Raw genomic sequence first — 26541 nt, 5'->3', positions numbered from 1 at the left:
TGCAAACTGCAAACTGCTACCTGCTACCTGCAACCTTCAACCTGATACTTGCAACCTACAACCTTCAACCTGATACCTGCAACCTGCTACCTGCAACCTACAACCTGTAACATGCATCCTACTAACTATTACCTGCTACCTGCTACGTGCAACGTGCAACGTGCAACGTGCAACCTGTTACTTGTAACCTCCTACCTAATACTTGCTACCTTCTACCTACCTGCTACTTGCTACCTTCTACCTACCTGCTACCTACAACCTACTACTTACTACCTACAACATGCTACCTGCAACCTACTACTTGTTACCTGCAACCTGCTACTTGCTACCTGCAACCGGCTACCTGCTACTTGCAACTTGTTACCTGCTACTTGTTACCTGTTACCTGCTACTAGTTACCTGCTACTTGTTACCCATTACTTGTTACGTGCAACCTACTACTTACAACCTGCAACCTCCTACCTGTTATCTACTACCTGTAACCTGTTATTTGTTATCTGCAAACTGCTACCTGCAACTTGCAACCTTCAACCTGATACCTGCAACCTACTACCTGCAACCTGTAACCTTCAACCTACTAATTGTTACTTGTTACTTGCTACTTGCTACGTGCAACCTACTACCTGCAACCTGTTACTTGCTACATATAACCTTCTACCTGCAACTTGCTACTTGCTACCTGCAACCTGCTACCCGCTACCTGCTACCTGCAACCTACTACTTGTTACCTGCTACCTGCTACCTACAACCTGCTACTAGTTACCTGTTACCTACTACCCGTTACTTGTTACCTGCTACATGTTACCCGCTACCTGCAACCTACTACAACAACCTTCTACCTATTTGTTACCTGCAACCTGCAAACTGCTATCTGCTACCTGCAACATGCAACTAGCAACCTTCAACCTGATACTTGTAACCTGCAACATGCTACCTGCAACCTGCTACCTGTTATCCGCTACTTGCTACGTGCAACCTACTACCTGCAACCTGCAACATGCTACCTGCTACATGTAACCTCCTACCTGCAACCTGCTACCTGCTACATGTAACCTCTTACATGCAACCTTCTACCTACCTGCAACCTGTTACTTGTTACCTGCTACTTGCAACCTACAAACTGCTACCTGCCAGGGGTTGTAGAGGCCAAAGACAATTTAAATATAATTTTCCATTAACACACAAATGTGGGGTTGTTCCAATATATTCAATAGTCTCACATCGCTTACGAGTAGAGGCTAATGACACTTTAAATATAATTTCCTCCATTAACACACTATTGTGGAGTTGTTCCAATACATCCAATAGTCACACATCGCTTAGGAGTAGAGGTCAGGGACAATTTAAATATAATTTCCTCCATTAACACACTCTTGTGGGGTTGTTCCAATATATCCAATAGTCCCACATCGCTTAGGAGTAGAGGCTAGGGACAATTTTAATATAATATCCTCGATTAACACAAGGATGCGAGGTTGTTCCAATACATTGAATAGTCCCACATCGCTTTGGAGTAGAGGCAAAGGATAATTTAAATATAATTTCCTCCATTAACACACAAATGTTGGGTTTTTCCAACACATTCAATAGTATCTCATCAGTTCGGAGTCAAAGTCAAGTACAATTTAAATATAATTTACTCCATTAACACACAAATGTGGGTTTATTCCAATACATTTAGTTGTCTCACATCGCTTAGGAGTCGAGGCCAATGACAATTTAAATATAATTTCCTCCATTACCACACAAATGTGGGTTTGTTCCAATACATCCAATAGGCCTACATCGCTTAAGAGTCGAGACCAATGAACTTTTAAATATAATTTTCTCCATTAACACACAAATATGGGTTTATTCTGATACATCCAATAATCCTACGCCGCTAAGGAGGCACGTCCAAAAACAAAACACAAAAAAAGATATGACGAGGAGAAGCCAGGACGTTTCATTTTCGGAAAAACAAGTTTTCCAATTTTGTTTCCTCTCGGTCTGAGACTTATTCCTTGAATTTTTTATCTGAAATTTTCACTAGACGTTCCTTATTGTGTCTGTTGAGTTGTGGTCAAGGTTTCGGCCTCAAATTCGTTCCACAAGATTTGCAATAAATTTTTTATTCATCATTGTCATGGTCGAAAGGAAGGTTCGCTTCTGTGTATGAAACTGTTTGATCTTTTTCCCGATTGAATACTCATCTGTTTGACCTGAAATTTGTCGCACCTTATGCTAAATTCCGTCGAGAATCTTACATAGAATTTCAGCAGAAAATCCTTTCCGGAAAAGTTTTCATAAATTTTGGGCACTCCAAGACTATCCTCTTTCCATATTTTTGAAATTTGGCCCTAGTTTCTACAATTTTTCTGGAGCTCATATTACATTGCAAAATTCCAAAAAAAATCACACAAGTACTTTCATATGTTGTTTGCATCCAACTAAGGAGGCACATTAAAAAACAAAACACAAAAAAAGATATTGCGAGGAGAATGCAAGACGTTTCATTTTACGAAAAACAAGTTTTCCAATTTAGTTTCCTCTCGCTCTAGGACTTATTCCTTGGATTTTTTATCTGAAATTTTTACCAAACGTTCCTTATTGTGTCTACTAAGTTGTGGTCAAGGTTTCAACCTCAAATTCGTTCCACATGATTTTCAATAAATTTTTTATTCATCATTGCCATGGCTAGAAGTAAGGTTTGGTTTTGTGTGTGAAACTGTTTGATCTCTTTCCAACCTGAATACTCATCCGTTTGACCTGAAATTTGTCGCTAATCCATCCCATCTCTAGTTCACTAGGTTGGTAATGTTTGGATCAGAGTGAGATGAACTCGAAATACCAACTCAATTCACTTTTTCATCCTTAATTCAAATACTCATGTTTACAGGATAATAGTGACAATAAATCCTATACAACCACATACTTGAAAGAGAAGAAAAATAAATAAAATGTTTACTCAAATAAATAATATATTAAAAAAAAATCCTCACTTAAACTTGAATATTTACACTCACCCATTAATCATCAATGGTAATAGTAAAATTATCATAAATTCCCAACATAAAATCTATTTTATAACTTCTCCTAACTTTCCCTTTCTATAAGTTCAAAAAAAAGAAAAAAAAAATAAAGGTGCAGAGAAGCCCCTTCTTCCCCACCACAGTTTTTTTCTTCTTTCTCTCTCTCCATATTCTCTTCTCTCCCTCTCTCTTAATTTCTCTCCCAATCTTCATCTATTTTAGAATCTGATCATACCACGCTGTAGCAGAGGAGTTAAGGAACATTTCTACCCGATCAGATTTTCAAACAGAGTAAGTTCATTTTTACTCTAAATATCCTTTGTTCTCTGTTTTTCCTTAGGATCTAGTCATCAATCTTGGTGGGGTCAGTTGAGAAGTTTAATCCTTTCAACTTATTCTATTATATACTGAATTTTTGTTCTGTTTGGATAATTTGCATTAGGCCCGTAAATCTTGAAGCTTATCCAAACGGTGGGGAATAAAATTCTAAAAGTTGTTTGGAAAGCAAGCAATTGAGGTAAGGGAAGCTAAATTTAATTTTTTTATAGCACCCTAGGATAGAAGATCTGAATGCGGAAGGGACGTGGTCCCAATATTGAATTTCTCTTGCAGGGGTGTTATTTGTTTATATATTGTGTGTTTGTTTATATATTATATAAACTTTATAAATATTATATTTTGATAGTTTGAGAGTTAAATATTGTTTTTGATGTTGGAAAAGTTCTGGAATGATATGAATTTTTAAATGTTATGTGATTGAATGATATGTATTATATGCGGATGATGTAAATTGTATGAAAGTGATGTCATACATTTGGGATAATGTATGAGTTGTTGTTTGATGGTACGTTAAGTATGAAAAGCCTATGTTTAACGGAGATCCTCTGGCTTCACTAATGATCTAAGTCATGTAGACTAAGATATTAGGTGGTGAGAAGCTAAGAGGGAGTTCATACACACCGGGTCCCACTGTAGACACTCGGTATTGGATGTTTGAACTTACCCTGATCCTTTCTATTGGATTCGCTGGTAATCTTTGGGTCAAGTGTTAGTCTCTGGTAGGGGCATACTTAATGAGTCTTCCGGAAGACGTTGTTTGTTGAATATTCTGGATGTGTAGATCCATGTTAGATCTATGTGATTGTTTATTGTTGAGATTTGAAGAAATTTGAATAATTTGAGAAATTGATCATGTAATTTGGTTTTCTCTTTTGATTTAATTGTGTATATTATAAAATTATATTTTCACTAGCTTACCCTTGCTTTTCTTGTTGTGTTTGAACTGCGATGACTGTACTATGTACACGAGCAGATGACCATACAGGTGCAGGAGAGCCTTAGAGGTTTCAGAGTTTTATTTTGATATGTAGATATGTACATATTTGTATTTCTATAAATCCTAATCATGTATTAGGAATGTTTTGAAAAACTCCAAGTTTGTATAGAAAGTGGTAGATCTTTTATTGTAATAATTATATGTAAATTAAGGGGTGTTACACTTTCTAACCAATCTCTTGCTATCATTTAAAAAATCTATTTGGATGAAAACAAATTCTTGGATGTGGATACATCCTTTATTTAGGTCCTATGGTCATGAGATGCAATGACTGGCTTTAATCCAGTTAATTGTTTTTTATGTTTTTCAATTTTTTTTCTTAAAAAATATAACAAAAAGATACCTAGATTTAATTAACAACAAAATTTTAGAGAGATGTCCAATATTGCTTAGATTTTAAAAAAATAATTAGCAACACTAAAATGATTGTCAACGAAAAAATATTCGAAAACTGTTTTTTAAATATTATTCTAAGTCTAGTCCTCATATTTTTTTTTGTATATATATATTTGTTTAATAATTTTTTTTTTCATGGCAAATGATTGTTGTTATTGTGTCAGTCTAACTGAGATATCAAGTTGCATACTGATATCTAATATTAAAGTTTTTATAAAAAAAATGTTACTTAAAATAATTAAATTCAAAATTTATGAAAAAACAATTACTTTATATATAAATAGATTAACTAAATTCACACTCAAAATTAATCAATATGTTATATACATTACCAAATAACTATAGATTAAATATATAATTTACATAGAAATTTAGGTTGTGTTACCATAAACTCGTATGATTATTTAATTCATTTTACTAAACACATAAATAATCAAACAATGATTTCAAAATTTTAAAAAGAATCATTCGTAGATTCTTTATATGGAAACCATGTCTAACCCAATTAAAGATGGAATGAATAGAAACTTGAGCTGAATATGTGGTTAACAAGAACACAACACAATGACAAAACACCATTGTTTGGAAGAACAAGTATGAGAAATGGAGTTGTAGTTTGGGTAGGGTTATGCATACGTGGTAGTTGGAAATTAATTGGGACGAAAGAACACTTCCCTTTTGAAAGGGTTGATGTGTGCCCTTTTTCTTGTGAGACACACGTAAGAAAGTAGTTGATTTGGATGGTCCAATCAATTAATGGCATGGGCGAAGAGAGGCAAAACATGTGCCCTATAAATAAAGACGTTTCAAAGGCAATAGAGATTGTGATATATCTTGGGATGTGAAAATCACCATGGGAAAATGTCAAAGATAAGGATCCAAAACTTTGAAAATCACACCATCATAATAATAACAACTAAGAGAATTTATTCACTCCAATGTAACATGCCAATTTCTCTCCAAGGATGTCCTAATCTCTCTCCCACTCCTTCCACACTCTTCTAACCCTAAATCACCCCCAAAAAAATATTATTTACTTGTTAAATAACATTAAGAAAATCTCATTTGAAAAAATATTATTTGAATTTATTTTAACGAGAGTTGGTTAGACTTATCATGTTATCTATTATCGGATTATATATATATATATATATATATATATTCTCACGCATGAATTAACATACTCGACGAGAGATTAAGATATTTTATAATATATAAGTGGATGTCCATCTCATTTCATAAGCTAATCTTTTTAAGGTTAAATTAAACTTAAAATTCACTTCTTAATAATTAACACTTAATAAGATAATAAAATAAGTTTTGCTTAGTTAACAATTAGATTTTAAAAATAACTTCTACAAAGGGTCTCTTTTAACAAATTTGTTCATAAATATTTTTAAGAGAGAAATTTAGAAGAAACATTTTTTCATAAATTAAAATTAGTCTTAACTAAAAATAAGAATTTTTAAAAATTATATGAAGATTTTTTTTATAAATTTGATGTTGTAATTTATGGATTTTTTAAAAAAGGTTAGATTTTAGAAATATTTATGTAAAATTTATTTATTCAGAAGTTAGATTTAATGCATATGAGATTTTCTTATTAGAAATTTCAATAAAATATCTAAACTTTGATTTTTTCCATTCAATCGTGTGTGTGCTTTTTTATCAGCTAAAAAAATAAACGAATTAATTAAATTTTAATAGATGTTTCAACTCTAAATACGAAAATAGAGATATGATATCTTAATACACCAAAACACCTTCAAACACTTTAAGATTCTATTTATTTCAAAGGTTTCACGGTTAAAGAGAAAGGATGTAAGGAAGTATCCATGATTAGGATTAAGGATGTGCAATGAATAGAGGAAAGTAGATCTGCGTGAACAATGATTTCTCTCCCCATCTTCATATACAAAGATGGATGGAAAAGCCATGTGTGATGATAGTATTTTCTCGTTTTGTTCTTGTTTTTTGCTTTGTCATTCATGCAATAATATATATAATAATATATTTTATTTTTATTATTTTTTTCATCATATTTATGATATTTCACACTTTGTTCTATATATTTTCTCTTCTTTATAAATAACTTTGTTGTACAATTCACTCTACATATAACATTTTTCATTATAAAATGTCCTCTAAATTATGTATCTACATACAATCTAATTCAATGAATACAAATAACTTTTCAAAACGTATAAATAAATATAATGGTAAATTTGTATATGCTTAGGTAATATTATTTTTACAATTCTTTCTATGTTTTGACAATATTAAATAACGTGTGTTTTTTAAATAATTATTTAATGGTACTGAAAATAATTTATAATATTTTTATTAACTCAAATCTACAAAAAAAATACCTCATATTTCATTATTTAAATTTTTTAAATATAAAGATAAATTTGTAAACTTACATTTTAAATCTTTTAAAAAAATTAAAAAATATCTCTCAACCATCACATCACTCATAAAGTTCAATAAATTCTTCTCATAAATTCACTCTAACATACATCAATCCAAACATACTTATTTTTTTTCACACTCTCCTGTCATATTCTCACACATCTCTCTCAAATCCTCACAAATCCTCTCATCAATCCAAACACAACCTAAATAGCCAGATCAAGATCACATAAAAAAAAGAAAAACAAATCAACACTCAACCAATTTATCAACCAAAAAGAAGAGAACATCCCTCCACTACCCAATCCAACAAGATTCTATACTCTTTCACAAGCTACTTCAAGTCCAAAGTATCACCATTTACATTTGAGAAAGGAGTAAACTTTTAACTTTCACAGAGCCAATGTGTGTTATTGAATGAGAATATTTTTGTGTAGAAAATATTGAAAATAATCTTCCACTCTTCCATCATTTTAAATTTAAAAGGAAGAAAATAAGTTAAAGAAATACATTTTTATAATAGAATTTAATTTAATTTTTAGTTTAAGATGATGGTCATGTTTTTCCTTAAAAGAACATATTCATACATTTCTGGAAAATCACTTCGAACAGTTAGATCAAACTATTCCCAAAACAAATTTAATTTTTCATTTACTAATGAGAGTTAGATCTTGTGGAAGGATAAACTAAAATTTCGAACCCTTCCCAAGAAAGATTCTATATTTGTGTTCCACTATATTTTAAAGAAATACCTCTTAATAGAAAATAGAAAAAAAGGAGTTTTAGTCGTTCACTATAATATATATTTTATTATTCATATACAGCATTACGTGTTATCTCTTTCTAACACATATTTTTCTTGTACTTTTTATATCAAATTATTTTTTTTTACTATTTACTTATTCAAAAAAAATATTACTTGCCCGACTTTCTTTAAATAACCTTTAAATTTTAAAAACAAATGTTAAGCATAACAATACTCCATTAATTAAACTAAATTTTAATTTTCAAAATAAAATTAATCAATAAACTTTTATATTTATATTCTTTTAATCATGAATGAAATATTAATTTTTCATCAAAATGCTTATATCTACACATGTATGCATTTAAATGTATTTATTAGAATCATTTCTGGATGAGTTCCTTAAAGAAACAATTTTTTTAAAAAAAATCTATTATTATAAATATTTTATGTGATATCAATTTCTTCTATTAAATACGAAATTCTTGTATAAGAATAATTTCTTTGAAGTAAAACATAAATTTTTAAGTAAAAGTAAACAAAGTTTTAAGTAAAATTTATTAGAAACATAATATAGTAAAAGTAAAAAAATATCAGTTCTTATTTTTTAAAATTATTTACCATTAAATCAAATTTGAATGCATGTTTCTTAAAAATAGTGTTAATAGGATAAGAATCACAAAAGGTGTTACCAACAAAAAAAATAGTTTAACAATTTTTTATTAGAGATAATGTTTGATTGATTATTTAATTTTCTAGATTTCAACACTTTCCCCATCTCTTGCCACGTGGCATGATTACCACACTTTCCTTCTTAAATGAGAACCCAACAAACTAAGAAAATTTAAGAAACAGCAATGACGTATCATACTATTTCTTGAGGCCACCATTGTTTCTTCCTTATATGGTTTCATTGATGCTACGTTACTATTTTTCATGCATTATCCTTTTTCGAGTTTCGTTTTTCAACTATTCTTTTTTATTTTAAATTGATTTCAATGTTTGGATTTGAAATTTACTCCAACAAACCATCAAAAGAGTTCAATAGTTCCTTTGAGTGTGTTTGAAAAGAATGTCACGAGATTATTTATGAACTCATTAATATTGTCAAGTAGTAAAGCTTGGAATTTTTTTATTAGTATGGTTTTTTAATAAAGTTAAATTACTTCTATAAACATGTTGAGTTTGTATCACTAAATAATTTGTTAATATAAAATATCTATAAACCGATCTATTAAAGATTAATTCATTTACAATATTGTAGTTATTATTACTTGACAAGTTTTTTAGACAGAAAAAAAAATATTTATCTATTATATGAATACTCTCCACATTTATGAACAATAAGATATTTTAATTTCACAATTTTCATTAAATAGTTAAAACAACACTTTACAAAGGTGTAAATCACTTTGTTATATTATACTAATGTATTAAGTTTTGTAGTTGTTTTTTCTTATATTTAACTCGATCATAAATATCTCTCATATAATAGACTAATTGTTTTAATTGAGTTTTCTTCAAGATTTGACTAATAATAATGTTTCGGTATGCTAATATAGTCTCACATTGTTCAGGAGTCAAGACCAAAGACAGTTTATATACTCCCTCCTCCCTCAACTCATCGAGACGTCTTTTAAAGACAAAACCGTGACAGAGCACCAACCTTCAAAACAGACAATACCTCAGATGCGGTGATTGACCTTAACGATGTGTCCCTACGGACTTGAGGTCGGAACAAATAAATTTGTGAGAAAAATATCACGATTAGGTTACAAACCCATGAATCCTTAGTACATTTTTATAAACTTTATGTGATTCTAAGTTGTTTTTATAAATATGCGAGAGATCGATATTTAAGAAACATTCTTAAGGATTTTATATGCGATAGATCGATATAAATGAATTTTCTACGGACATCAATTTCAATCAAAGAACTCAATATTAACATGCTAATCAAAATACATGAGAGTGAGAGAGATGAAACCTAATCCCTATTTTAGTCCTTGTGGGATCTATATACGTCCTTAGAGACCATTATTACTTATGACAAATGTGATGCACTTGTCGTAAAAAGTCATCACAACCCAAGGATTCATTTGCAATTGTTCATAGGATTCTATAACCCAAATAAAAATATATTTATTAAATCTTAACAAAAAAACTTGTTTTTTTTTAAAATGGTGTAATTTTATTTAATAATTTATGGCTAAACAACAATTTCAATAAGTCAACCTCTAAATGATGCAAAAGGTTGATACTTCAAGCAAAGCAATAGTGAGCATTAACAACACAATGTCTATTTATACATAACAAGAGCTAAAAGTTAAAGTTAAAACGTAAGAGAAGCTCGTGAAGGAGATTGTTTTTTTCTATTTTAAGTTAATTAATGTAAACCATGTAATTAAGATAAATTAATTATATTTTTTATTGGAAAGAGTATTAATTTGGCATTGACTTAGCCTCACATAAACTTCCCTTCTCCTCCGGCAACGCGCGCCTTGCATACCGACCAAATTTTAGTGCTTAATGAATGAGTCACCCAATAAATATTTTAAGCTTCAAACAAATTTAAAACAATAACCCAAAGTAGAGTAGTAAATTTAATAATAATTTTTGTTAGAATTTAATTTCATGTGTTTATCCATGTAAACGTTGTTAATTAATAAAAAAATATTAAATTTATTATATTTTATAATAGCTATTTTGAAAAGTCATAAATGATTGTTTTCTTTTTGGCAATCCCTAAAAGTTAAACTTTATTATTATTATTATTATTTTAATTCCACAATTAACTTTTATTACTCCAAATACTTGATGTAACTGAAGACTCAAAACAAAGAGTTAATTAAACGAGAATAATTTATACTTGAATGGTATAAAAATCATTAAACTCTTTGTACTTACTTGTGAACTAATGATAGTGTAAAAAACATTTTAAACTCTTACTTACTACGTTTTATTCAATCGAAAAATTGATTTTGTTTGAAAGTAGAAGATATTTTCTGATTTCGATTGGTTTCTCACTAAACTCAAGAAATTTCAAAAAGAAATTTGAAATTTGGGATGTAAATTATGAATTAATTTACTAAAAGAAGATGGTGTCTGAATGCGTTGAACTCGATTGTTGGTGGAACGAACAAAACCATGAAGCTAACTTGAACTAAAAATGAAACAGAATCCACCTGTTTTCTCACCTTTGTTGTAACTTTGTCTCCTTTCTCTTTCTCTCTCTTCTTTCTGTCATGCAATTTCTTCCCTGTTCTCTTCCTCTGGTACTTTCTCTCTCTCTCCCTAATTGCATGCTTTTACCGTGTTCAATAATAATTCTCACCAAATCCCAACCTTGTTCGGAATTTGATTTGATTAATATTACCAAGATCCAAGCATAAAGTTTGTATTTTTATTTTTTTTCCTTTTGGGTGGAACAAAGTTTGAGCCTTTTTCCGAAATTTATCTGCTTTGTGATATTAACTATACTTTCTTCCTTGTGGGGTTTCTGTGCAGATTAAACTTGGGAGTGTGTGATTATTCGGAAATGACCCCACAGCACTTAGTGTTATGATAACTTGGAACCTGTTGCACGCAAGAATAAGCTGTACACACGCAATAGCGCTATTATTTCTTCATTTTTTCTTGTTGGTCAAAGAAATAGTACCTGGGAACCCTGAATATTCAAGCTCTGAAATGGGGTACCTCAATTCAGTTTTGTCCTCTTCAAGCCAGGTTCATGCCGCAGAAGATTCACCTGTCAGTGGAGGGGGCCTCAGGTTTGTAATTGTGTTCATCTTTCTGTAGATCTAGAACTGGTTCAAAAGATACTGAAGAATTGGTGTGTTTATTTGATGGCTACAATTGTTGATGTTGGTTTATGGTATACTTTCTAGGTATTTTTGTGTTGAATTCTTTTATGCTATGTCCGTTTTCTTGTATCATCCCATGTGTTGCTTTGCAGATTCACCCTCTTAGTTCTGTTCTATGCTGTTCTTGTTAGTGTGGATTTCGTGACCATGGGCCAAGAAGCAAATTTGTTGTAGTTTTTCGTTGTGTAGTTGGTTTGAAGAGGGGCCGTGGTTGATGTAGAACTGGTCATTCTTTGTTTTGTTGAATGTCATAATCAAGTTCTGGTTTTTCTATTTCTTATCCGGTTTCAGTTTTTACATTTTATTCTCTCTATCTTATTAGTTATAAATTATATTGGATACAATTTATACTCTTACCGAAATGAATGACTACCTCTTTGCTGATTTTTTTCTACTATCACAATGATTGAACAAAGATGGTGATTTATGTGTGCGTAATTTAATGGTTATAGATGATAGATGATTTAATTGGACTTCTTTATATTTCCTGTCTTTTGGTTGATGGAATAATACGGTTTTGACAAAATTTATTGTGAATTATAACTGCAGTCAGAATGGAAAATTCAGCTATGGGTATGCTAGCTCCCCTGGCAAGAGATCTTCAATGGAAGATTTTTATGAGACAAAAATTGATGGCGTTAACGGTGAAATTGTTGGTCTTTTTGGAGTTTTTGATGGTACTTTTACATAACTCTCTCATCTCCTTAACCTTGCATTGTATCCATGCTACTTATGTTAAGAGAAGATGCTAAGATGAGGGACTAGTTGTTGTATATTAATTGGAAGCACGGCAATTGTTTCCTTCAGAGCTAATAAAAAGTGATTATTGCAATTGAATTTTTATTTCTTTATTAAATTGTTTGTCTCTTGATTTTCCCTATGTGTTACTGAGAAATCAATTGTTCGAAGAAACTTGATAGTGTCATATATTGATGATTCTACACTGATGCTTAAATTTTTTCAAAAGTGCACAAACACACACACACACTTTTATAAAGAGGAAGAAAGTTTGGATTTGTTTTGCAGTTGCGGACTCTGGTGGACCGCCGTGTGGTATGTCAATCAATCTGATTGTGGAATGTTTAATTTTCTGATTTGCTGTGGTATTGTTTTTTGCAGACCACGAAGGAAATCTCTCTGTAGGTTCTTTATCTAAGCAATCTGTCTTTGAGCCTAGTTTCGAGAGGCTTTAGCCATTAACCTGTCCTTTCTCTTTCTAGTATTCTGAATCGTTAAAAATGACCTTCATGAGTTCCTTATAGTGGTGATTATGAGTGCTGAGTGTTTCTTTGTGTAGTTTTTCATTTCTATGTACTGCTGGCTACATATAACCTATACTCTGCACTGTTCTTTATTGGCTAAAAATGTAAAAAAAAGTATCCGCAACTTTCTTTTTTGAAACTTTCAGGCCATGGAGGTGCTCGTGCTGCTGAGTATGTCAAGCAAAACCTGTTTAGCAATTTGATCACACATCCAAAATTTATTTCTGACACCAAATCTGCAATAGGTCTGTAATTTCCTTCCCATGACATAGCATCATGAACCCTTAGCCTGATGTCCTCTAATTTGATATATCCTGAGAATAACTTTCTTTTCCTCCTGTCAAACTGTTTTTTCTTCACAGCTGATGCATATAATCATACCGACTCTGAATTTCTGAAATCTGAAAATAATCAAAACAGAGATGCTGGATCAACTGCTTCCACTGCCATTCTTGTTGGAGACCGTTTGCTTGTTGCAAATGTTGGGGATTCCAGAGCTGTTATATGCAGGAGTGGAAATGGTAAGTCTTGTTGTCTTGTATTGTAAATTCTTGCTTAGTTGCATAGATTGTATTACATATATTGTTTCACATTAGTTTTCTGACACCTTGATGTCATAATAATTGTTATTGTTATGGTTCTCGAAGTTTCAGTATTATGCCAACCCTGGGCATTTCTGCTTGATTTCTGCTTTATTTGTCTTTACATGCTATCTATACTTAATATTTGTATTGTCTCACCAAATTTACATCCATTAAGTAATCATTTTTACTATTGTGTGTCCATTTCCTTGCATCTAGAAGTTTATGAACTTTTAGGCACTTGTATCATATGCTATTTAGGAAACATTAAATATGTGAAACTCTACTGACTGCAAAGTGATAACTATTTATTTCAGGCTTATCTTTATATATAGTTTCATTTTAAGTGTTTAATCATTGGATTTTCATAGTTTGTACATTGGTATGTTCTTTATATGATTTGACTTTATTTTTTTCCTTCTAAATGTATTTTGAGTGATTATCTAGGTGTAATTCATTCTTAGGAATTAATAGCATTCACTTGGTTTTAATTATGCCTCAATTCCTGGGGTGCAGCTGATATATCTGTTGGCAACTTCATTTAATACCAATTGGTTTTAAGATGGAATCTAACGGTTAACACGTTGGCAAGGGTATCTGTGTCACAGGTGTCTGTATTTGTACATGGAAATTTATTGTGCTTCTGTTGAATTTTTTTTCAACCTTCTGAATTGAATGGTGACTTAAATATTTTGCTTTCCTATTTTGTTCATCTAGCCATTGCTGTTTCCCGAGATCACAAGCCAGACCAAACTGATGAGAGGAGAAGGATTGAAGATGCAGGTGGCTTTGTTATGTGGGCTGGTAAGGTCATCTTATAGTTAGCTTTTATTATAGGTTTATGGATTCATCTGGCTTGTCTCTGGTAAATTTTAACATTATGTACAGGAACTTGGAGAGTTGGTGGCGTTCTTGCCGTTTCTCGTGCATTTGGTGATAGACTCCTGAAGCAGTATGTTGTTGCTGATCCAGAAATCCAGGTGTGTTAATATAGTGAATCCATTGTTTGATATTTCATATAATGTTAGATCCATCAATATCTGTGTATGGAGTGCATGATTTGCTATATGGTTCACATTCGAAAACATCCATTCAGTAAATTAGAGAGACCAAACTCTGCATCAAGTGAGAAGATGAACAGTAAAATCAAGCTTAAAACATTCTTAACTAACCTAAAATATAAAAACAGTTCAGAAAGAGCTTCCCACATATTGGTTTGTCAGTTACTTTGTTCTATTAAGAAAACAAGTTGACTGACTTGCATGATGTATATAACAATGCATGCGGTTTAATTTTATGCACATTTGTTTATGGCTTGTTCACACATTTGGAATTTCCCTGAGATTTATTAAGGCTAAAAGGTACAGTAAATCTTTGTTTGATATACTCATTGTACAATTAACCTTGACAACTTGCAATTAGGGCATGAGAAAAAAAACTGCTGCTAACTACAACAATGTAATATAACTGGTCTTCAATGAGAGAGCTGTTTCCAGATTGGTCTTTATTCTTGTTTAAATGGTTTTAAGTTATGCATTTCTTTGGCCTCCTTTTGTATATTTCTGTTCTTAACCAAAACATGTTTGTGGTCTTGCAGGAAGAAAAGGTTGATAGCTCTCTTGAGTTTCTTATATTGGCCAGTGATGGGCTATGGGATGTCGTCTCAAATGAGGTTTGCAATGATTTTCATTTCTTCCATTTGCCTTTAGATTACTAAAGTGTGCATTTCTGTGATAAACCATGAAGGCACGGAAATATTATTGAATTAAGGCCTGTCAAGAACTATTTGGTTGTTATTTACACATATCTAGGTGCACACTACCATGATTTGATAAGGTTAATAACACGTCAAAGATTACCTACATCAACAAACAGACGAGAATCCACCAAAATTTTCATGTCAGAAACCACCTTTTAAACTAGAGATCTAGGACTCATCCTGTCTCTACTATCATTATTGGTTTGTTACCACTGAAAATATGATGACCTCTACATGATGCATGGTTCAAGAAAATTAGCATCACTTTTCCTAGAAAAGTTCAAGACCAAACTAATGAATTTGTAAACTCAGAAATCCAAGTCATGTAGTCTTACACTCATCTAACTCTCTTAATCTTATCACCTTTTTTCAGGAAGCTGTTGCCATGATTAAATCGATTCAGGACGCGGAGGAGGCGGCAAAGAGACTGATGCAAGAAGCATATCAGCGAGGTAGTTCTGACAACATTACATGTGTTGTTGTTCGTTTCTTGTCGAACCAAGGTGCTCCTTCTCATAGCAACTCTGGCTAAGTGTCCTTCATTAGAAGGCATATCTGGTGATGGATAAGAAAAGATGGGACGTGGAAAAACCAGTTTGTTATAGTTGGTCATAGGCAATCCTTGTAGCTGTGTACCATGCAAGAATAGAAATCAAGTTTAAACTCACTATGGTCCTCTAGCATAGATGTTTTCACATTCACACCATTTCATAATTGAGTCCCTATTTGTAGCTAGGAAAAATAGCTGTGCAAAGAGTCTACAGTGTTTCAATGATGATGTTTGTAAATGTGGTGTTGATCCTATTAATCCCCTCTCCCAAACAAAATACTTGTGTGCTTGGTTGAAGTTAAGTTCCCTTTTCATTGTTAATCTGGTTTTACAGTGTTAGTCTCATCCCATGTCAAGTGTAGTATAGTGGCTTTGGTCAAGTGTAGTATAATAATGTGAATCTAATTACAAACAATGCTCTTTATCTTTTTCTTTTGTCACTATTTTCATCTGTCTATAGCATGCATGAATGGTTTTAGATGATCTAGATTTTGCAAATTAACTTTTGATTGAAATTGAGTTCCAAATAAGATGATTTCGAAATATTTATTAGAACACAGGAACTAAAATTAGACTCTAGTCAATTTTAAGTTTGATTTTAAATTATCAAACATATTTGAAGAAAAAATTTTGTTGCCCAATGAAAAGAATGAGCTACTTATAGAAATGGACTCAGAAAATTACATTGTCGGCAAGGCAGGTTTTGCTCTTACGTACGACGAGCGAACTAATAATTTTCTTCATCATCGTCCAATATACAAGTAGTCAAAAATTTCAGCTATATTTATATATATTCATATAATCAAGAACAATATTTTTTTAATGAAAGCATGTCCTAAGACATTTATGCATGATTTATAGAGTAGAAAAAAAGAGAGAATGGAAGAACAAAAAAGAAAAGAACAAGTATTAAAGAATAAAATAAAAATTAACACTTCTAAAATAAAGTAAGTAAATGCATATTAGTATCTCTAATTACCAATAAACATAGAGTGTATAACACGTCTATATATATATATATATATATATATATATATATATATATATGAGAGAGAGAGAGAGAGAGGGAGAGGGAGAGAGAGAGATGATTTGAGTTCATAGAAGGATGAATGAAGAAGGCAAGTTGAAGCTTTATATAGGAGAAATGGAGTATATTTTATTTGTAGAAAAGAAGAAAATTTTGAAGATGGTTCATGCATGCCTTGCCTACCAAGTCATGGAATGAGAAAAAAAAAAAAAAGCAAACCAATCAAAAGTAAAAGGTTGAATGTCATTAAAAAAGAAAAATTAGTATTTGAACATTGTATTATTATTAACTCAAAACTATTAATTCTCAATTAAAATACTCAGATATTGCATTACCAACCAATCCATTGGGTCCCCAATGTCGTTTTCATACGACGTTGTTCTACCAAATTGGACTTCTATTTAATTAATGAACATCGTGATGCACGTCGAACACATCAAATATCTTTGTTATTAATTAAAACAAAATCAGCACTTTACAGTTATGAATTTATTAACCTAAGTGTTTTATTTTCTTTTTCCAAAACAAATTATTCACTTTACAAATGTTAAATAAATAAATAGAGGTAAAAAGATATGTTACCATTAACCGAAGTTATATTTTATTTTATGACAAAATTTATTAAATAATCCACTACGAAGGCGATAAATATAATTGTGGTGTAAATATTTTTGTATGTTCGTCTTTTGTAATGTATAAACTATGCTGCCTTTATTTAATTTTTTGTTGGTGTTTCATAACTCTTTATCCTCAAACCTTTTTGGATATGAGAAAAGTGAGTTCAGTCTCTTGGTTTCTGTTTTCAATTTTCTTATATATAATTTCTTTTATTATTGAATTTAGTTAGAATCATTTAATACATTTCACCCACCCCCAACCCCACTTACACCCCCCAACCCCACCCACATCCACCAACCCACCTTTTATCCTGGTTCGGCCCAATTGGTCCTGGGTCTATCTTTAAATACATTTTGTTTTTTGTTTTTCTTGCACCCATGTTTTCCATCTATCTATATACCCTTATAACTTTTAAAATTCCAAATATACCCTTGTGTAAATAAATGTGTTCAATGAGTGTGTTTGTAGTGGGGAGTGTTTGTATTATGGTGTTGGTTGTTGGTCATTCCTAGGTGGTTGTTGTGCTCAGTGGTGGTGGTTGGTGATTGTTGATGGCTGGTGTTGGTGGTGTCTAAGTTTTCGATAAGTTTTGTTGTTTTAGATATTGAAATCTAGACTTCTCTCGGATTACACAATCTAGAATATAAATTATTAGTATGTTTATATTTCAGATATACAATTAAAAATATAAAATTTGTATTTCACTAACACCACCATGACATCACCAAGGTCTATTCCTAACAACTCCACCAACACTGTTGAAGATTTAGGGTTTAGGTGTAGCGAAATCCAATGTCACATAAGAAAAAAATTGTCCCATGATGAGATACGGAGTAGCGTCGATACAAAATCTAATGTCATCGTCATCTCACCAACTAAAAGGTGGAAAGTGTTGGTGTTCTGGTACCATCTCTCCACAAAAGTTGAAATCAACACCTTATATGCCATCTTATAACTTATGTTTCACAACAACAACAATCCAAAATTAAGGACCGCAATCCCAATATGCATATTAGGCACCCCAAACTTATTTAACTTGTGGCCATGGGAGACCAACTTTAGTTCTCCTTAATCATTTAAAAAAATTAGCATTTATTACATCAGATTATGTTTATCATGGCCAAATATAACAATTAACTATAGTTTTTGTTTTACCTCACCTTTCCACAGTTTAATTGCAACATGATCTGCAAAACTCAATAATAATGAACAATCTAAAGGTTCTCATAGGTATCCATCCTACACATCATGTCCCTCTACAGTTGCATCTTTCATATTAACAACATTTTCATGAACTTGTTCACGATCACTTCTGACTAATGTCGTTGATTGTTGTCTATTATCACCTTGAGATGAACCTCCTCTTGTCCTAACCATAACTCTATATGTTATATAAGTATTATATTAATATAATATTTTATTTTAAAAAAATAATACATTTTGGATTGTACAATTTGGGATATATTTAAAAAATAAAATACGTTTTGAATTGTGCAATCTAAACGAAATGCATTATGGATCACACAATTTAGAATGTATTTCAAAAAATAAAATACATTCCAGACTATGTAATCTGAAATAAATTTTTGGATCTAAAACTGTATTATGGATTGCACAATTTAAAATGTATTTTATTTTTGGATTACATTCTGTATTGTGCAATTTAGAAACTTCTTATTTACCCAATCCAAAAAATGAAAAAAAAAATACACTAAAAACGTAAAAAAAAAATCAAAGAAAAACTTGTTTAACAAGTCATCATGCCATAACGAATGTGTAAGAGAGTTTCTGACAATAATAAAGAGATCACACAATCCTTGTAGGAGTAAAATTGCAAACTACATTCTAGATTGTACAATTCAGGATATATTTGAAAAATAAAATATATTTTAAATTGTGAAATTGGGAAGAAATGCATTATGGATGCACAATTTAGAATGTATTTCAAAAAACAAAATTCATTCCAGACTATGTAATCCGAAATAAATTATTGGATCTAAAATTACATTTTGGATTGCACAATTTGAAATGTATTTTGTTTTTGGAATACATTCTCAATTGTGCAATTTTCAGAAACTTCTTGATTTACCCACTTAAAAATATATAAAAAAAAACACTAAAAATGCAAAAAAAAAAAAAAAACTTGTTTAACAAGGCATCATGCTACAACAAACGTGTAAGGGAGTTTCTGACAATAATAAAAAGATCACACAGTCCTTGTAGGAGAAAAATTGCAAACTACATTCTAGATTGTACAATTCAGGATATATTTAAAAAATAAAATAAATTTTGGATTATACAATTCGAGATATATTTCAAAAATAAAATACATTTTGGATTACACAATCTAGAAGAAATGCATTATGGATTGCACAATTTAGAATATATTTTAAGAAACAAAATACATTCTAAACTATTTTTTTATGAGCATACATTCTACACTGTGTAATCTGAAATAAATTTTTGGATCTAAAACTACATTCTGGATTGCATAATTTGAAATGTATTTTGTTTTTGGAATACATTCTGAACTGTGCAATTCAGAAACTTCTTGATTTACCCAATCCAAAAAATGCAAAAAAAAAAAATAATCAAAGAAAAACTTGTTTAACAAGGCATCATGCTACAACGACTGTGTAAGAGAGTTTCTAATAATAATAAAGAGATTACATAATCCTTGTAGGAGAAAAATTGCAAACAACTAAAGGAAGAGAATGTACTACTTCTTACTCCATTGCAGACATTTGTATTCTTACTGCAAAATTGTAATGTACTACTTCTTCCAATACTATGATTAACAATATTATTAAAATAATTTAATAATCTTACATATATTTTAAAAATAAACTAAATCAATATATAACATTCGTAAAAAGGATTAATAATTAAAAATTTCATCCAACACCTTTCTTTTGAAAAATCTAAGAGTTTAGACAAAGTGAATCTTTGTGTAATGAAATAAAGAAACAAATGAACATGAAGTCTTCATCTAATGAACATTGAGGCACAAATGAACATGAGGTCTTCACCACACCTCTTGTTTGGTGAAATGCTACAAAAACTGAAAAACTCTAAGACGCTTCCAACAAATTTCACAATGATGAGCATTGTCTGACATGTTAGAAAGAGACACATTGAACGAAAAATGCATGACAAGGACATACAATCTGTGTTGAAGAAAAGAAACTTGCATAAAACACACATAAAGAATAACTGTATAAATAAAGTAAGTTTATTTCATTTACCTATTCAAAAGTAGTAAGACAACCCAAAGTTTTACTCAATCATTTGACAAGAATGAACTATCATAAAACTAATTGAATTCTTAATATATTGAGTGATAAGACTATAAACTTATATTTTTTCTTTGGAAGTTACTTAGATAAGAATATTTTTGTTTACCATTCAGGACATGATGAATTTAATGTAATGAATAAACTTAATCAAATTCTTTTTCTTCTATTCTATTAAAAACCTTGTAGGTGTAATTTATTGAATTAAGTTTTTTATAATCACAGGAAATCTATCCTTTCGTTATCTCATACAAATTGACCATTAAAATCTTAATCCAACTGAAACCAAATTGTAGAACTAGAGTTTAAATTAAAAGATGTGTTATAAATTACACTATAGATAAGAACATTACACTAAGATAGGTAAATACACACACTTAAAAGAAAAGAATAACAATTAAGAGAGAGAAGAAAATATCAAGAAATGAATGACTAAATTTTCCAAATATTCAAGTAAGGGAAGAAGACAATTATCATTTTGTTATGTATATTATTTAATCAATATTTTTGTCAAGTGAGGTGTCTCTAACTTCACTATTTTGTTTTGATTGATATAAACTATTTTGAGAAAGTGAAAATTTAAATTATATGTAACTAGATGTTTAGTCTTAGAAATTTATCTAACAATTATTTTCACTCCCTTTTCTTTTACATGTTTATTGCTTTTTTCTTTTTAATGGAAATGATAGAGATTGATGCAATTATACTGAATACTATAATAATTTGACATTCATTCTATAATTTAATAGTACTTCTCAACATTAAATTAATTTAATACAACATCAACTAAGTTTTCAAAACATCCCATGCCATGTTGTCACATTAATACTAAGTCATCCTTGATAACTTAAATTGGAATGTAAAGTTAATTTTCCATGGAATTTCATGTACTATGAGTATTTAGAGATTGAAAAAGGGATGAAATAAAGCTTAAGATGACTACCCTCCACTTTTCTTTAGCTATTTTATAGGTGAAATTTTCTCAAAAGAAAGAGAAGAGAATCTAAAGCTGTCTTTTGAAAAACTAGAGAAAGAGTTCAATATCTCTTTCAATGAAGGATAAATTAATGTGTTTTCATATTTCTATTTACACCCTTCCACCTTACTAACTCACCCCTCCCTTTTTGAGTCTATATATTTTTCATCCCAAAAAACAAAAAGTCCAAGTTATTTTCTTTTCTATATTCATCAGTTGAATGTTATTCTCGCCCTTCTACTTTAATACAAATACCATTCTCTAAATAAAACTAACAAATATGCCTCATACATACTTTAGATATAAAAATTAAATAATTTAGAGATTAAACATAACTTCAAATTTAATTCCTTTTAATATATTTCACGCAATTAATTTATATTAGAGTACAAAAAAAATCTTTAAAATCGTCTTAAAAAGTAATTATAATTTTAAGTTGTAAGAAAATTCTAATTTATATTATATTAACTTATATCTAAATAAAACTTACCTTTCTTATTATACATTACTTATCACGTTTGTAAGTATCTTTTCTTGTTGCTTCACTTAAAAACAATGTTTCGACAAATTTCTTTGTAAATATTTTTACGAGAAAAAAGTGATATAAAACTTTTACATAGGTAAGATTATTATATGTATAAACTAATTTGAAGAAGTTATTTATAGTTCTTATTTTTAACGTATGTATTGATTTTAATTTATGAAAAAAAAACACTTTTTTTAAGTACCTTTAGATAAACTTATTATGGAAGCATGATTTAAAAAAACATGTAGAAAATAGGGTTAAATATATTTTTTATCCTTGAATTATAACATGAAATTGATTTTTTCCCTAGTTTAAGTTATAGATCTAATGGATATTTGTAGTAAGAAAACTATTTTTTTTTGTAATAAACGAATATCCAACGTGAACTGTATTATAATATTATCACATTTATATCAAGGATAAGTCATTATGAAATATTTTAACATCTTAATATATACTGGAAATCTATTTGCCATGAATTGAATCATTCTAATAATTTTCTTACTAAATATATAGGAGATCTAAAATTTGAAATATAGACGAAAACCAATTTCGTGTGAAAATACATAAATGAAAAACATATTTAACTTTATAAAATGGTTTAATTACCTTTTTCGTCCCTATATTTATAGCCAATAGTCAATTTGGTACAGGGGTTTTTAAAAATTTCAATTTGGTCCCTAAGTTTTTTAAAATGTATTCAAAATGGTCCTCTCTGTTAAATATCACCAAATGACGTTAAGTGGTGCTTATGTGGTAGACACGTGTAAGTTACGTGGATGATGCTTACATTACTTTAGTGAATACTTAATTAGGGTTTAGGTTATTCAAATTGGGGATTTCGAATTTCTGATTTAGGGTTTCTAATACGAGGATTGCTCCCCTGGTTGGATTCTGTGGTGCGCTTCCATGCTTCGATTCCATTCGGAGGTGTGCTCCCCTCATTCGATTTTGTGGTGCGAGTGAATTCGGAGGTGCGATCTTGTGGTTTGTGATTCGTTCGTGGGTGTAGTTCCGTTTGTGGTGGAAATGTGTGCATATAGATCTGCATTTGTATCATCATGTAGCTGTAACCGAATGGAAGTGCAACAACAACGATCGAATCCACGTAACTTACACGTGTCTGCCACATAAGCACCACTTAACGCCGTTTGGTGATATTTAACAGAAATGACCATTTTGAATACATTTTAAAAAACTTAGGGATCAAATTGAATTTTTTAAAAATCACTGTACCAAATTGACTATTGATTATAAATATAGGGACGAAAAAGGTAATTAAACCTTATAAAATATATTATAGTTTTGAAAAATAAATTATTTTTAAATAAATTGAAGAAGTTAATGATTTGAATTTGGTAATTGGTATGGTTGGCTTGGCTGACTGGACAAACACACTTTATCATCGTGAATTGAATGCCAAGTCGATGTTGACATTGGTGGAATATAAACTCAACTTCAAAAATTTCACTTCAAAGTCACACATAAATGCCAATTATGTCTTTCATTAGATTCAAAGGAAACTCCCCTACTTCTCATTAAATGATATTTTTCTTATTTATATTTTTAGTTAATTAAGAAGAAGTTCAATGTTAAACAAAAAATGTATTTTATAACCATGTTATAACTATAATCTCATATCATGTTTAAGTTGAAGTGAAGTTGAAAAAGTTTTTATTTTGTAAACTTTAATGTTGGATAGAATTTTTTAATGCAAAAATGAAGGAATAACTTGTTTCACTTTAAAAGAAAAAATGCTACTAACTATTCAAATTCACTTGGACAATGCATCAAACATCATACAAAAGTATAGTACTGATAGATTTTTTTGTTGTCTATTTTTAATTCCTTCACCCGTGTCCTTAAAACATTGGTTAAAATTTGCTAAAAGTAAATTCTCAACTGAAATTTTAATGCAGAAATCATCGTTAAAAATGTTTAAATATTTATATATATTAAGTGTAGGGTTAATTGTGTACAATTTTTTATGTATATAATATATAACATTTTAATTTATTATGAATATATAATATTTATTATTTTTTCTATGAATAATAAAATTATTTATTTTATTAATATTAAAAAATCAATTTAAGTTTAACTCAATTCTATTAAATCGTAAAGTTTAAAATTTACCACAACTTATTAAAAAATATACTATTTTTAATATTATAGTGAACTTTAAACTTAACATAATTTTATAAAATTGACTTATAATAATTATAAATTCTAAATATGTGATCTTCAATGTATACTAAACTTTAAATTAACCTAATTTTATATGACTGAGTTATAATAACTTACTTGTACTTATTTATATATTATAAAATATTTATATTTATATTGTATTATATGTTTCAATAAAAAAAACTTAGAAAAAAGAGAAGAGAGAGTGGTGCATTGATGGAAAAAGTAAACAAAAATGGAATGGCATTTGATTGTGTCCACTCTTTAAACTACACCACTACAACAGAACCTTAATCTCCAATTACTCATCAATTAAGAAGAAGAGAGAATAAGTAGACAAAATCGTGGTGGAGACGATAGAGAGGATCTAAACTCATAATTTTCAGTGACTATGTTGTTCATTATGTCGATGAGAACTTCCATTTTCATTTTCATCCGAAACAACAACACCAACATGGTAGTTGTCGGAAATTTCCGTCTGGGACATGTCAAAATTTTCGCAATTTCCGAGGTGTTTGTGGAAACTGGTTGTACTAGATGGGGTGGCCAAGAAGGTGGGTTGGTGATCTCCAGCCATGATGACTAAGATCTTCTCCTCATAGACCAAAGGGTGTTCTTTTTGTTGAGGGTCATCATCACCCTCTTTGTTGCTGCTGGTGTTGACATTCTCCAAGTCCCTTTGGTGAGAACTCCTTGTGAGTCTCCAATAGGAGCAAGCAAGTATGAAGAGTGCCATGGAAATGAGAGCCATGATGATAGCTAAGCCTCCAAAGAGGTAAGGAATTGGAGAGTGCCATGGAGAGACAATAGGAGATGTGGGTGATGAAGAGGTTGATGATGATGTTGTTGTTGCTGTCACCATTTCTACTGTGGAGCTTGTTGGTGCTAATGGGTCTAGCTTTGGAAAACTTCTCATTTTGCCACTTTCTCTCTATTGTGCTTTTGCTTTTGGTTACTTTGTTTGTAGTTGTTGGTGTAGGGAAATAGAAGGAAAAGAAGAGAAGGATTTGTGAGAGCTTGTAAAAGGGACATGGGGAGCAAGGTATTTATAGTGGCCAACAACACTCACACCAACACATTGAAAGAGACAAATAATAAGAGTGAGTTTCTTGTTGAGTAAGAGCTGCTACAAATTTTATTCTCTCAGTGTTATATTACGTACAAAGGAACAAAAAATTCAAAATTAATGTCAATTTTTTTTTAGTATAATACTCTTATCTATGTATTTTTTTTATTGTTAGTGTTAAAAGATAAGTTTTCACTACAAGAAAATCATGAAATAGAAATCAATTTTTAGATACCAAAATAATTAGTTGCAATAGTAACTAAAGTAGAGACCATTTTAGAAATTAAAAAAAAAAGTTTCTAAACTAGTTTCTATTATTGTTAAATAGTTTTTAAATTGATATCTAATTAACAACCAAAGTATTTGCTACCAAATTTAGAAGAAATTAAATAATTGGTAGTTAAAACCTTGGTTGCTAATTAAATACTAATTTAAAAACTATTTAACAATAATATAAATTAATTTAGAAACCAATTTTTTTTAGTTTCTAAAATGGTCTCTAATTTAGTTACTATTACAACTAATTATTTTAATCTCTAAAAATTGATTTTTATTTCATGATTTTCTTGTAATGTTAGAACAACTTTTATTATAAAACGAAAGAAGAAGAGATACTCAATATCATATAAAAGAGTTGCTATTAATGTATATTAAAATTCTCTTTTCATCTAACTTTTTATTTTATTTTCAGTTGTATATTTTTTTTATTTCCACCGACTCTTCCTTTTTTTTATTTCTCTCTATTCTTATTTTCTTAATTTCCATGCAAGACACCCAAATTTCTATAAACTCTTCCTCTCTCTATATATATATATAAATTCTTGATATAACGTACTATCATTTGACTTTTCTATTATCGCAACAAATAGTAAAAGAAATAATATATCATTTATACGTATATATAATCTTTATCATATTGCTTCCGAGCTGAAT

General features: G+C 30.2%; 2 protein-coding genes and 1 long non-coding RNA gene across 4 annotated transcripts; 2 read left to right on the top strand and 1 right to left on the bottom strand.

The window, feature by feature from the left end:
• The first annotated feature begins 3136 nt into the window (after positions 1–3136).
• Positions 3137–4614, top strand: LOC137816683 (uncharacterized). Its single transcript, XR_011081846.1, has 3 exons — positions 3137–3302; positions 3454–3528; positions 4324–4614. It is a non-coding gene; the product is annotated as an uncharacterized lncRNA (long non-coding RNA).
• Positions 4615–10456: 5842 nt separating this feature from the next.
• On the top strand, positions 10457–16236 carry LOC137816682 (probable protein phosphatase 2C 59). 2 transcript variants are annotated; one of them, XM_068619936.1, is made up of 9 exons: positions 10457–11175; positions 11408–11670; positions 12313–12440; positions 13172–13270; positions 13388–13546; positions 14324–14410; positions 14495–14586; positions 15204–15278; positions 15739–16236. In XM_068619936.1, the coding sequence occupies exons 2-9, from the start codon at positions 11462–11464 to the stop codon at positions 15895–15897; spliced, it is 1008 nt and encodes a 335-aa protein (XP_068476037.1). In that variant the 5' UTR covers positions 10457–11175; positions 11408–11461; the 3' UTR covers positions 15898–16236. The 2 variants fall into 2 exon arrangements, with proteins under 2 accessions (XP_068476037.1, XP_068476038.1); XM_068619937.1 differs by having other exon boundaries at positions 11071–11293.
• An 8525-nt stretch (positions 16237–24761) lies between these two features.
• On the bottom strand, positions 24762–25583 carry LOC137816681 (protein GLUTAMINE DUMPER 2-like). The gene has a single exon (XM_068619934.1). The coding sequence runs from the start codon at positions 25456–25458 to the stop codon at positions 24925–24927; it is 534 nt and encodes a 177-aa protein (XP_068476035.1). The 5' UTR covers positions 25459–25583; the 3' UTR covers positions 24762–24924.
• Positions 25584–26541: the final 958 nt, after the last annotated feature.

Source organism: Phaseolus vulgaris, chromosome 1 (genome assembly GCF_000499845.2).
Source record: "Phaseolus vulgaris cultivar G19833 chromosome 1, P. vulgaris v2.0, whole genome shotgun sequence".
Classification (NCBI taxonomy): Eukaryota; Viridiplantae; Streptophyta; class Magnoliopsida; order Fabales; family Fabaceae; genus Phaseolus; species Phaseolus vulgaris.
The sequence above is the reverse complement of the archived record's forward strand: the minus strand, read 5'-3'. Positions and strand labels throughout refer to the sequence as shown.